Source organism: Chanodichthys erythropterus, chromosome 2 (assembly GCF_024489055.1).
Source record: "Chanodichthys erythropterus isolate Z2021 chromosome 2, ASM2448905v1, whole genome shotgun sequence".
NCBI lineage: Eukaryota > Metazoa > Chordata > Actinopteri > Cypriniformes > Xenocyprididae > Chanodichthys > Chanodichthys erythropterus.
In genome coordinates, this window is record NC_090222.1 from 17,678,083 (window position 1) to 17,692,794 (window position 14,712).

The 14,712-nt window shown below is 39.2% G+C and overlaps 1 protein-coding gene across 1 annotated transcript in view; it reads left to right on the top strand.

Moving 5' to 3' along the window:
* The window catches only part of LOC137029197 (glutamate receptor ionotropic, NMDA 2D), an 83,785-nt gene that overhangs the window by 43,913 nt on the left and 25,160 nt on the right, over positions 1-14,712 (top strand). The window contains exons 2-6 of the mRNA XM_067398750.1: positions 1,109-1,441; positions 1,686-1,892; positions 3,583-3,849; positions 6,359-6,687; positions 9,435-9,549. Of these exons, the coding sequence (XP_067254851.1) occupies positions 1,109-1,441; positions 1,686-1,892; positions 3,583-3,849; positions 6,359-6,687; positions 9,435-9,549 (1,251 nt within the window). The remainder of the gene's footprint in view (positions 1-1,108; positions 1,442-1,685; positions 1,893-3,582; positions 3,850-6,358; positions 6,688-9,434; positions 9,550-14,712) is intronic.

A 14,712-nucleotide genomic window follows, 5' to 3' on the forward strand; every position in this document is an offset into this window, starting at 1 on the left:
AGAACAGAAGTGAAGAGTCAACAAGATGGATGAAGTTTGTTACTCCTGTCACATGTGTATCTTTGCTGACTAACTTCTGACAGATACCACACTAACCCTAACACCGTGTCTACACTGGACAAGACCACTGTCGCTCGTGTTGCAACAGCTAAAAGCTGTCCACACTGGACGCAACAAAGCGCCAGTTGCAAAGCATTTGTCCTTTGTGTCAGTATGTCATAAATAGAATGAGGCACCAGTTTGCTGGGCTGAGATTTGTGTAGGCACCATCACTAATTATAATGGGTTCTATTGACTTTCGTTGCATTGCATCATGCCACTCGCGTCTGGTGTAGACACGGTGTCAGTAGGGCGTAAGGAAATCGTGCGAAAACGAGCAAATGTATGAATTCATACAACTCCGCCAAATATGTCACAAATTGCTGTTTCAACTTTTTTAAATTATTGAAAATAATGATTAAGATTTGTACACTCACATGTATTATATATTTGTAAAAAAAAAAAAAAAAAAATGTTACTAGTTTTTTCAATTATGGTTACACCAAATGGGTTTTTCACAATCCATATGAAACTAACATGAATCCAGAGTACATGCACGTGAGTTATAAAGTTGATTTAAAAGACTTTTCTTTTTCTTTATCATGAAAACTTTGGTCATTGACCAATTAAATACAGGCATAACCCTTGTACAAACCTGTTGACATTATTACATTTAAACTAAAACAATATTGTCCACTTCAGATGCTCTCACAAGACGTTTCACTAGGACATTTAGGCCTTCAGAAGCACAGCTAAACCTGTACATGCACAAAATCACATGCAGTTTCTCTCTATCCCTCTATCAATTACCCTCTCTCTCTCTGTGTTTGTTTTCCTCCTGTGTTGCTCCATTTCAGCCTGTGGCCTGAATAAAGTCCATTTAATTCCTTCTTTTGTCAATTCTCTTACTTTCTTGCCATCTTTCTTGTTCTACTTCGCTTTCTTTCTCTTATTCTAATTGTTTACTCTCTCTTTATCTATGTTTTTTTTTTTTTTAATTGTATGCAATATATTGAATTTATGATTTTAATTTAATTGCAGTTTCTCTCTTTCTCCTGGTTTCACTCAGGCTTTCTTTGTGCCCTCTCGTTTGGCCTCCATGTTTGTTGCCATGGTCACAGTACCCACGCTGTCTCTGCTATTGGCCCTGGTAGAATGGGCGGGTCAGACTAGCTCCTCCCCTCATCTCTTGCTCCGGCCCCGAGAGCGTGAACGGGACCCAGTGGCATCAATGCACTTCAACATCGCAGTGATCCACGCGGGCTCAACTGTTCAACAGGGGGAAGCGGGGGCTGCAGCAGCTGCGGGTAGGGTGCCGTACCCAGGTTTCGGACGTGTGCACAGCAGCTTTGGTGAGAGCGTCGTCACCCAGTGGGGATCTGCAAACGTAATCTGGCTTCAGGTTAGTCTGAAAGAGATCATGCAACTAGAACGGAATTGATTGCTTTCAGGGTGGAGACAGATTGTGATTTTACATTTAGAGTAACCTAAAATACCTGAATGCTTTGTTCATTTTGAACTGAAGCATGAACACAAAAGTAGAGTAAAATTATGGGCACTTAAGCATGAGTATTTATTCATAACTATAGAAGTCAATGTGGTGTGAATGTGAACATGAATGTGAAGTGAATGTGAATTGACTACAGGTGAATGACAGCAGTCCCAGGACTCTGCTCTCTCAGCTGTGTGACCTGCTGGCAGCCAGACCCCTTCAGGGACTTGTGTATGAAGATGAGAGACCCCTCCCGCTGGCCTCCGGCCCCCTGGCCCCCATGCTGGAGTTCGTTTCAGCCCAGACCGGTCTCCCCATCGTTGCTGTGGGAGGGGGAGCGGGTCTGGGCAGGGTACCACAGGTATGGCTGTTTACAGAATTAAGATGTGGTCACATTTACCATTGCTCAATGAAATGTTGTGGATGAAATCCTGTCATTTAAATAGGAATCTGCAAGATTAGGAGTACCCCAAGCAGATTTCACCCATGTTCAAGTTGGCCATGGGTAAAATCAAATTCAAATTTGCCACTTTGACCAATAAAAAGCTGCTTGGTTTGCTTCATGCATTGCTACACTATTGACAGTAAACCTTTTTTTTTTCTAAATTTCACCAATGTGACCACATCTTTAAGTTTGATTTTACTCAGTTACTCTATGTACATTCAAATTAGAAACCAACTAGTGATTATTCACAATGATTCCATACTCTGAGTTAAATTAATTTGACTTAAATTGATCAACCTTGGATTTCACAGCAAATCTTCCAATATAGACTGGTACCAACTAAATGAACGATTTTAAATACAGAACTGAAGTGTACAGACTTAAACTTGTCCTTTTTGAAGGATTTCCTGTAACCTTGCTAGTGTCAGCAAATGCAAGTAGTAAAATAAGCAAAAGTAAAATGCTTATTAAAAGCGATTGTACCCAGCCAGTACAATTGATCCTGATTCTCTGAAGTATAGCTGTCTTTAAATGAATAGTGTTTTTCCTGATCAACTGTACTGTCTATGCCATTTAATAGCACAATAAAACTGGGACATTGAGTATTTCTCAGAACAGACCACTTTGAACAGACTCAGATGCACTTTAGCTGCAATGAATTATTTGTCAGTGTTATTTTTTCTTAAAAGAAAAAACAAAACAATATTCCAGTTTCTTTGGACTGTGGAAATTCCTCACAAACATCTCTCTCTGCAAGCTCTTGGTGTTAATGAGCTCTAACACTTGCTAGATAGTGTTTGGCTTGCTGCAGTGCTATAAGGGCATTGTTTGTTAATGGTACCGCCTGAGGAGGAGTGTTAAACGGACAGAGATAGGGCTGCCGTCGTCTCTGTCGGGGCCTGATCGGGGCACACCGATAACTGTAGGAAGGGATGGCATTACTAACATCCATTTGGATAAATAGCAAGGCCAAGGGTCATGCATTACCGCTGCAGGCCATATGGTCTGCTCTTTTTTTTCCCCTCTCATGTTCACTGAAGTGCTTCGGTCTGGGTTTGCAATTTCAGTTGCTCGTCTCGACATTTATAACATGTTCTCTTTAGCACAGTATAAGAACAACAATAGCAAAAAAGACATGATTTTTTCATTAACAAATGTTTCGTTATTATTATTTACTCTAGAGACATGATATTATCCTTTTGAAGATGTTGCATTGAATGCTACATTCTCCCGGACCTACACGTACACATTGCATTGCAAATTTAATTTAAATCTGTGCGACATATTCCGGTGACGATTAGAGTCACTGAAGTACCTCCCTCCTGTTTCTACAGCGGCTGCATATCTCAGAAACTCTTTATAAGAAATTGAATTCCTATGATGCTTTATGGAGGCAATAAATAGTCTTCAATCACAGGAAATGTAGTTATTTTTCCCCCTTAATTGCACTGCAGAAGACTAGCTCTGTCTGCTGTTACGATTAGAGAATGTCACATTAGAAACTGTTCATAAGAAATGTAGTTCCCATGATGCCTTATGCAAGGAATGAATCAACGGTCTTTAGTCTTGGGAAATGTAGTCGTTTACCTTCTTAATTACTCTGCAGGAGACCGGCTCAATCTTCCTGCAGTTCAGCTCTTCCACCGCACTCCAATTGGAGGTGATCTTTGAGGTGCTGGAGGAGTACGATTGGACGGCCTTCTCAGTGGTGTCCACACGTCACCATGGCTACCAGGACTTCCTGTCGGTGGTGGAAGGTTTGACTGACGGGTCATTCATCGGCTGGGAGAAGAAGAGCGTGGTGATGTTGAATTTAACAGATGACCCAGGAGGAGCGCGAGCACGACGGCTGCTGAAAGAGAACGAAGCACAGGTAGAGAGGGAAGGTCATTGCGTTTATGTCTCACTTATTCACTTACTCGCTCATTTGATCATTCACTTACTCTTCCTCCCTCCACCTGACATCACTTCCTGTCCTTAACCATTTATTTGACTTTTTCTTTTGGCTGTTTACTCCACCATCTTTTTGTGACCCCTCACTGTCCTTTCTCCATTCTACTCTCTTTCTCATTCTCTTTCCCATCTCTACCTATATCTGTGTAATGTGTACGTGTGTGTATGTGTGTCACAGGTTGTCCTCTGTCTCCCCCTGGCTCCAGGCTGTTATTGTTCTGTGTATGTGTGTGTTAGAGGGTGTTATTGTGCCTTGTGGGTCCCAGTACACTGATGTCAGTGTTAATATAACACAGAGCCTGTGGCGGTGCAACCCAATGCCGTATGCATTAGATTCAGTCTGCAGTGCTTCTGCTCAATTACACAAACTCACATACACACAACCATGGAAATAAATATTTCACACATACATAAAGTATGCATTTATATACACACAGAGAGTTACATAGTAGAATAAGCAATATGATGGTGGTAGAAATGTTTCAGTCAGTGGTGATTGCTATTATACCGTAGTACTGCAGTGTATCTGCTGTGTGATTTTAAAAATACCCAACATTAAGCAAAAAGTTATTAAAAAGTTATAAATTTATTAGTTATTGGCTATAACATAAACTTATTGATTTATCATTATCAGCCAGAATATTAATACATCCCTAAAAATATATTTGTATAAGAGAGGTGAGAATTATGCACAGCTGTGACTTTATTAACAATGCAGCACAGTATCAAATGTCTTATTGCAACAGTTACTGAATATTAAGAATAATATTTGTCAAAAACATTATTTTTTTTCTAAGCTATTTCATCAAGCGGTATCTTTCTGCTAAAAGATATAGCCCCTGACATATCAGAATGTTGCGATGCAACAAAAATATCTACTATGAGAGCTGTGTAGTGATGTGACATATAAAGACTTTGTGCTTTATATGTGGATTTTAGCATGACTGGAATGCTGTGTTAACCAATCTGAAGCCAGGACCAGACCTGTCCATCTTATAATGTGATATATGCATTACCATGATTGTGATATTACTCATATTGTGATTTTCGAGGTAACGCATACCCCTACTTTAAACACATACTGGATATACTATGTACTTTACATAAAAACACACACACAGAACAAGAACATAATTTCGTCAGTCTGTTTTGTTCAGGGCTGGTGAGTTTACATACGGGTTGGTTATTCTCTCATTCTCTAGTTATTTCCTAGTTCTCTATTGCCCTTTTCCTCTTTTTTTACAGTCTTTCTCTCTTGGGTTTTTTTCTCTCTCATGTATTGTAAAGGTGAAATATTTAGCCCCTCTCTCAGTTTCTGCTCTTTTCTTCCTTTCTCTCTCTCCTTCCCAGATTGTGCTAGTTTCCTTTCTTCCATTTTTCTTTCTCTCCTTCTCTTTCCATCCAGTATCTGTCTTTCTTCATTAAGGAATGTCCCAGCACCATTACTCCAAAGCTGCTCCTCTCCTGTAAAATAATTAGACATTTCTGTCTATTATGTTTCCCTGAAATAAGTCCAAATACATTAGAGCTGCAGCTAATAACTCTTTTGATATTCAATTTAATTGACGATTAGTTCTTTGATTAATCATATCTTGACTAGTATTGTCCTTCAAACGATGTGCACATTGAAACCTGTAATATATTTACTCAGTACAAAGAGGTAAAAATTTAAAGTGATTATACACAACACTCTTTACAGTTTGAAATCAGCAGAATAAATAGCATTTAAATGACAATGTTAAGTGTTAAGAGGTAGAATGTGCGACTCTGGAGAAACATTCTGCCCTCTGAACATGGCACATGCTGTAGTACATCAATCTACTGTAATCAGTTTATTAGTTCCTGTAATGAACCCTTTATTTTTCAGTAATCCCATTAAAGTTACTGTTCATATATCATTAATTGCAGTGCGTATAGGATTTCAAGTTTCAATCTAAATTCACTGATCCAAATGATTGCACTCTCTTTCTGTTGTGCTCCGTTTGATCTGCATGTGCTCTATGAAGTATCTGAAATGTAATGACGGCAGCGACATTTTAATCGCTCTTTTGATATTAGGAGGCTCTCATGGAAATGGAAATACTCTCATTATAATAATTTAACAGTAAAATGTAATTAAATGTTTTTTTCTTTTTTAAGAAAGAAGTTTTTCAAGCACTGAAAGAGGCTCTCCAAGCACATCGCAAAGACGCAACATTTTCATGATCAGTTATTAGTGATTTTACAAATTAGTTCCAGCACTAAAATATATAAACTTAATACCTCTCCTGTCCTCTCTTTCATTTCCTCTTCTCATTCTGCTCATGGTCTGTTCCTCCCTTTTGACCTCTGTGTTCTTGTTTGCACTCTCTTTTGTTTCCTCTCTTGCTCCTGCTCTCTGGTTTTCATCTTGGTCCCCTCTGTCCTCTTTGCCCCCACTCCTACTGTAGGTGCGGTTGTTGTACTGCTCTCAGGAGGAAGCAGAACAGGTGTTCCAGGCTGCTTGGGCAGCTGGTCAGGCCAGCGCCTCCCACATATGGTTCGTGGTGGGTCCGGCTCTGTCCGAGTTGGGCCTGACCGGACTACCCAATCGCCTTTTTGCAGTCAGACCGCAGGGCTGGAGGGACGAGCCTCGCAGACGAATCGCCCGTGGGGTGTCCATCCTTACCCACGGAGCCGTCGCGTTGCGCAAGGACTACGGAGCCACTGGAGGACCGCACTTCGTCACTAACTGCCAGACAGATGGGAACAGAACGCAGAGGATTCGTGGTAGAATAAAGTAAGAGACGGTACTTTCCACCGACACAGGGTTTGACTTGTATGTTTTGCACAGAAACATACAACATGACTCACACCAAGCAGCTCAACACCTTCTTCTCTATTATAGTGACTAGTAACATGAAATTGTATTTGCAGAACATTTAGCTAATGTGAAATCCTGTAGTAAATGAAAATTAATATTCAGTGGGACATGTAGGGCGGGATTCGATTTTATCAAATGAGATTTCTTTGGGTAGTTAAAGAAGGCTGTTCACTAAACTGACATTTTAAGTGTCTGAATTGTTTCATTGTTTTAATTTTTATGAACTTAAATTTAACTGGGCTAGGATTTCTGTTTCCCAGCATGCTTTGCTTTGGCACTTAAAAGGGAGAGTAAGTGCTAAAAGTGTTTTATCATTTTTTTTGTGCAAGATTAATGTTAAGTGGAAAATTTAGTAGTGTTTAATGCTTTGCTATGATAATTTAGAAAAGTTTCTGTTAAGTGTTTTTTTTTTGGGGGGGGGGGGCTATGTTAATGCTAATGTTATCAAAACGTGTTACCGTTTAGCATTTGTTAGATTAGCTAGTTATAACTAGCTAAATTTCCACTACTAATATATTTGTTGATAATTTTAAGTTAAATGTATGAATTAATGTGCTCAAAAATTTCAAGTTAAGAGCAATTAAAATGTATGAGTACAAAATTGAAATCTGCCAGTTCTGCTTACTTTGAATTTCTCAAATTTTTGCCAACTTATTCGGGTTTGCAGTGTACACTTTAATTTTATCTTTTATATATGGAGTAGCCGTAGTTATATCTGCCATATAAGTAAGGAATTTGCCCATAGGCATGAATTCATTAAACACTTAAACCATTTTTGCCCATGGTATTTCAGCGCTAAAAAAAGCTGCTTTTGTGCTTGTGTGCGTGACACTGCCTGTGTAATTCATTTAGTGAATCAAGTACTAAACCAGCATATGCAAATAAATGGTGCTTTCAGCGTAGTTTATGGTGTTATTATACTGTGTGTTCTTGAAAATCTTTTAAAAGCCCTCTATTTATGTTCACCCTGAGAACTGTGTTTAAAGCTCATCTTGTTTGGATTTAACCTTCAACTTTGTTGCAAGCTTTGTTTTCTTTTCTCTTTTTGCTGCTTTGTTGCATTTTTAGCTAGTCAGTTTATCTGTAATGACACACTCTAATGAGAGTGAAAGTGCTACACCTTTAGGGCATGGACGTCCTTTACTCCCCCACCACAGGGACTGTAGGGGAGGCGTTCAACATGCCCCTGCGTTTAAGACGACTAAGTGGGTGGGAGCGGATAAACAATTGCAGCACATTTGACACTGTCTCTACCCTGAAAGCAAGCAGCACAGTAAAACTAGAATAGTCCCATTATAATCAACAAGCATGTGCCAGTTTCATTTATTATAATGGGAACGTTACTCATCTATTTTTACAGTAAGAGCGAAAGGGTCCGATTTTAACTTGAATGTGCACGGCTTCTAGTATCAGCTGCTTTCAGTTGTTTTAGCTGTAAAAAAACAGTCCATTATGCTGCTTGATATTGCAGACTGGTACTTGTCATCATTTTATTTTAACATGTTATCATAATCATAAACATGTGTTATAGTGCAAAAGAATATTACCTTGTACTACACTTTGTTATTCTTGTAGTCATTTAACTAGTGGCTAATGAATCAGAAGGTTTGCAGACTCACAGGAAATAACTTATTTCTGTATTGAAAAATACAGTGGACAATTTTTGCATGACGTTAGACGTTTCTCCTTTTTTCTTAATATTTTGTCATTTGATGTTCTCTATTTTAAGTCAAATTTTAAGTCAATAATTCTAGTAGACGAAAAAAAGTACAAAATGTAATGAAATAATCAAACATTTTATCCCTGAAATTATTGCCAATGGTTAGATTCACTGAAAGAATCAGCATAATTTTTTTTCTCATCTTATTTTTGTCAATAACAAATAAATGTTCGAATAAACATTGTGTAATAATTATAATAATCATTATCGTCAAAATAAAAAAAGCTTCATTAATGAAAAACACTGGCTACCAGTGATGAAACTAGAATTTCCAAACAATTGCCAGAATTAAAAGAAAAAAAAAAGTGTTAATCACGTTTTATAGCATGTTTTGCACATAGTAAGGAGAAATGAAATGGACTCACTGAGCAGAAACTCTCGACGTAACACTCATTACACATCATAAGAAGATTGATGGGGAAAAGAGCCTGTTTAGTGCTGCTGTTGTAATTATGGTTTGCTAAACAGGCTTATACATAATGGTTTTGCATGCATTTATCAAACAGATCTTTGGCGGAATTTTGTGAGGAATATTCACAAAAGGCTTTCAAAAGGCTCATAAGAACAGAGCAGAGGAAACTTTGCTCCTTCAAACTTGTTCACCCAGTCATATTTTTTAAGTGTGCAGTCTTCATTTTGCCAAAAGCATATTGGATTTAAGATAAAAAGATTCATTTGAAGCAGTCACAAAGAATGTCACATTTAGGCACTGTTCTGGGTATTTTACTGGTTTAGATTAAGTGCTCGAAATAGAGTGACTGCCTCCTTTGATTCTATTGCTGAAGGAAATAAAATGGTTACCTTCACCACACTCTTGCAATCTGACCTAATTAGGATGTTTGTGAAGTGTTCTGTGCCTCTTTGACGTGTCCTCTGAGTCTTTTATACTAATTCTTTCTGGATCTCAACTGACTGTTTCTGCTCTGTTCTCTTCGCTTTGCAGGTATTTCAGTAACATCACTCTTGGTGGGCGGGACTATTCGTTCAATAACGAGGGCTACCTGGCCAATCCCTTTCTGGATGTCATCTCCTATACGCCTGGGAGTGGCTGGGAAGACGTAAGAACTAATCAGAATTCTATTTCTGTTCGTTCTTGTGTAACTGCTGTTATGGATTGGTAATGTCCAGGATGAAAAGCAGCATTGCAGTAGCCATGTTGAGCACTGCAGTACCAATGTGCTGGAATGGATTTTGAAAGACCACATATCATGCAAGATGTCTGTTTATAACATGGACTGTTTTTTCTGCACTGTTGTGATTTTGGTACATTTTGGGATTTAAAGGTAACGACTAATAAAATGTGATTTACTTCATCATGACTATCGGAATAATGCACTTGCTGTCTATGAGCTGAAAACCTAATGTTGCAGATTGTAGCAGTAAGACATAGATTGAAAGCAGTTTTAAAATGATATACAACTTGACACTACACTAATTTCGAAAACCATTTCCCATGACAGTCCACGGCAGAAAAAAACCATTACAATTAACTCTGAACAATGCATCACATTGTGCAGTAGAGAGAGTGTTGTGTTGCTGACGGTGCACTTCTGCTGTACTGCAGAGAAACGTTAAAACCTCAATGATATAAACATATAATTAGGGTTTCAAGAGGACGTACATAATGTACAATTAGCTTATGTTTACATTTGTCCCTGTTATCTATGCATGTCCATGATACCCTCGCTATGTTATTAAGATTAGCGACGCTTTCCTACATTATTAGCTTGCGACTTTATTATTATTATTATTTGAATAGCAATAAATGGAAAATAATTAATTGTGGAATGGTTTTAGAGAGTGGATTTGATTTCCTCTTTTCCCTCTTCCCCTTCCTTCACTAGTTATGCTTATCTCTGTGCGGAAAAGGAATAAATAAATAAATGAATAAAAACTCTCTTAAATTTATTGGCTTCTTGTACATCAGCATATCGTAGGTGCCACATGGGACGTTGTGGCTCTACATTTCTCCTGCAGAGCGCTGCTGTCGTGAGACAAAATAACTGATACCAAACCCAACTGAGTAAATATAGCCGGGGAGAATGTCATATACATGAAGGTGCCACTCAAACTGTGCCTTAAAACAGAATTATTAATATTTAGATGCCACAAAGACAAGCGTAGAGACTGAAAATTGTAATCCCTGGCAGCACTTGTGTTCTCCACCTCTACAATCTGTTAACAGAGAAAATGACAGCGGATTATGTACTTGGGAGAAATTCTGATTCCTTCGGGCAATATTCACTGACATTGAGCCATAAGAGCAAAAAAGTTTCGATATAGAGTGGGGGTTAGTTTTCTGCTGATTCCCATAGCTTGTCAGTATCCATATTTATTTGTGTACATTATATACTGTATTCAGCAGCAGCAATGCATTTCAGGAGTATTCTCATGCCTTGGACCACTGATTGCACTTCGAACGGCAGTGTGTTCTGTCGTGTGACAGGTTCATGCTAACGGGCTCCAGTAGGAGAGTGAGAGGATGCATGGGGATTGTGTTGCCCAGGGCGTCTTGAAAGGTCGAGTGTTGATCATTTGTTCCGTCGATGTTCTTGTATAGTCTTTGTTTAGGTGCCAGCCAATGAGCTCCTCCTTGCTGCCTGTTCTACATTTAGTCCATTCTGAATTAGGCCAGTCTTTCATTTCCTTAAAATCTTTTATTTCTCCTGTATGAAACAGATAGTTCAACCAAAAATAGAATTCTGTCATTTACTCTCATGTTGTTCCAAAACCAAATGATTTGCTTTCTTCTGTCAACCATAAGAGGAGATGCTTAGCAGTATGTTAATTATGTTCTTTTCTACACAATGAAAGTGAACGGTGACTATTGGGCCTGTCAAGCTACAAAAATAAAAATACTGTAAAAGAGCTCCATATAAATCTTACAGCTCAACCTGATCTTATTCCAAAATATAACTATTTTACATGGTGGCGATTTCATATGAATTCGTACAATGTGATTTGTATGAAAACATATGATTTTTAGAAGGAAAAAAAGATCCACCCCAAAACATAACCGTCAGTGGGCCACATGATACGAAAAAGTATGAATGAGACTGTACTAATTCAAACGAATTAGACCCCAATTTGCCAAAGAGGAAAATCGTTATTAATTGCCATCAGATTGTGTTTGATAGCTTTGTGTTAGGAACAGGCCAAAATGATTGGTTTTGAAACGACATGAGTAAATCTTGAGAGAAGTTTTATTTTTCTACTCCATTAAAACTTTTGGTCAAGTAATAGCACCCTCTATAGAAAACAGTGGTATTTTGTAGTTTTTGAATCTGTGCACGGAACAACTCTTAAAAAACCCATCAAACAGTGCAACAGTCTGTTAAGGGTTGCATGGTGCTGGTTCTGGCTTTGGCATCTGCGTCTCATTTGCAGATATGTTCTGAAGAAAAGTGCTGTTAGAGGCGTCTGGATGCTTTTATACTTCAGAGTCACAGAGTCTTTGTGATTCACATAAAATATTTAATGGGGTGCCATAATGTACATTTAAAAGGCTTCCACGCTGACTATAGGAGGTTTTCAATTTCCATTTGTTTTAGGAAGGTGCTCTATTAAAATGTGATGCTCGCCGTCTTTGTCTTCGCTCCGTTTTGTCTCTGGTTGTCTTAAATGCGTTCCGTCTAACATGGAGTAGACAATGGATGTGGATGACTCAACTTTGAGAAGCAATCATGCACAAGGCACTTCATGTGACCGCTTCCACATGCAGCATTTACAGTGCTTTAACAAACTAACTGCCACAGCGCTTTTGATCCCATTTGTCCACGCTGTTCTCATAAATCGATACATATCAGGGGGGAGACGTTTAAGAAATGAAATGCCAGGCACATTTCTCCAAACCCTCTTTGTACCTGTCAGGATATGTCCATGTGTGTTTATGCTGTGTAAATCTTCTAGTGGATTTGTAAGGATCGCGCTGGGGTAAAAGCACCTCGTTTCATCCTCCTCTCACAGGGACGGGGGTGTCATGGCAGCGTGTTTGTGTTTCACCCTGTGAAAGTATTATCCGTTCCCAGGGGAGACGGTGTTTGATCAGGCCCCTGCTCTACCTCTGCCTGCGTGAGGCTCTGCCCCCTCAGCTTGGGCCCAGATCTCTGCTACTCCGGCTCTTTGTTATTCACCGCAGGATCTCTGGTTCTCCACACATGCTCCAACACTCCTATTTCGGTCGTTTTGTCGGCCCACATTCCGACGTCGAAAAGAGTTAAGACGTCTGGCTGCCGCTGACATGGATCGGCCCTGAGAACTCGCCTCATTTCGGAGGTGGGAGAGAGTAAGAAAGATTGAGGGGGGAAAAGGAGAAAGATCAGAGAAGAGAGAGGGAGAAGAGAAACCCAACAGCACGTTCAAACACATTAAACAGTATTGTAAGGACATGACACTAAACACTGTGCATGATTAGCATTTCTATCCCTCAAGCAGCAGCAAAAAGCCACTCGGATCCCACACAGTCCTCCTACCTTGCCTGGTTGTGCTACTTTGTGACACGCCATGCATATTTTATGAAGCTGTTCAGACATCCTTAATACAAGACGGTGTCACCTGTTGAGATGTGTGGCTGATTCTCTTTCCGTGGCGGATTCCGGGCTGACGCTGTCTGTCAGATGCAGACACGAGCCAGCAAACTCAACATTCCCTTCCTGTTCTCTTCCCTCCTGTCAGTGGCGCTCAGAGAAAATAGATCTTGGGTTAACACACTGTAAAGGTGGATGTTTAAGAAGGGTGGAGAGAGAGACAGACAAATGGACAGTCAAACTGACCCGAGCAGACAGATTGATGAACAGAGAACGAGACGGGGACCAGGTGAGCCGATGTCGCCGAATTTAGTAATTTCCAATGATCCGCCCTGGATGCGTTTGATTTCGGAGCCTTTGTAGTGGCACAGCCTCAGTTACGGAGCAAGTTAGAAGTGGGGTAACTAGCCCAATGAGACTACTGCTTGCAGGAATCTGCATGCTGACTGCTGCCATTTCCTGCTCTATTCCTTTCAATTAGTTGCCTCTGCACTGATCCTGTGCTAATATGCAAAGTCTTCTAGCTGCCAGCCTCTGGCTGATACGCGTGCACATGCACAGCGGATGAGAAGTATATTGATTCATTTGCCTGCCATGGAGGCTTTGTAACAATTTTTAAGAGCTGAACATCTTTTGCTGAACATCTGAATGGCTCTCGAGGGCTGCTTTGGTGCTGATGGCTGCCAGTCTCTGCCGGTGTGTAGGGGACACTTCTACGGCACAATGCAGCGAACAAAGTTTGAGTGTTGGGATTGGGACTAAACAGTTATACATGAAGTGTGTGCTGCTTACAAACTGCCGAGAGGTTGTTGTGTCCTATAGGAATATTTCTGAAACGGAACATTCTGTCATTATTTACACACCCATGTGTCGTTCCAAAACTGTATTTTTTTTTCTTTCTCACAAACAAATCATATTTTTTCCATGCAGTGACAGTTCATGGATCACAGAATGTCAAGCTTTTGAAATGAAATAAAAGTGTTTTTAAAGTAGACGCACATATGACCTTTTTGCAGGTTTGACATTTGGCTCAGATATTTGATGTCATGACATCATGGTGTTTGGTTATGAGACTTAAATTTCAGTCTGAAGTAAATCATATGGATATGCTTTTGCATTGCTTTTTGGCCATTTTTAAGCTTGGCAAACTGTGGTCACTATAAGCTGTCTGTGAATATTCTTTAAATTTTTTGTGGTTTATGGACATAATTACAGCATACAGGAATGGAGTGGGTGAGGGTGAGTAAATAATGACAGATTTATTTTTTTTTTTAACTGATTTTTTTTATTTTTATTGAAGTGATGATTTGTATCGCAGCTAATCTATTGTTGCTGTCTTCTTAAGATGAATTACTTGTGTTGTAGCTTTTCTCGTACGTGTTTTGCTTTGGATAAAAGTTTTCCAAATTAGTTTTTCATCAACTATTTTCTGACCCGTGAAACACTTTAAGCTGCATTTTGTGTATAAGAGGAATAAAAAAATGTTTATTAGTATTAAGAATAAGAATTGAATTGTATTAATTATTATTAAAGAGTTAGTTCACCCAAAAATGAAAATTCTGTCATTAAATACTCACCCTCATATCATTCCAAATCCATAAGACCTTCGTTCATCTTTGTGAAATCTAAGAGTTTTTATCCCCCATAGAAAGAAACGTAATTACCGTCATTCAAGGCTATATAAATGCATCATTC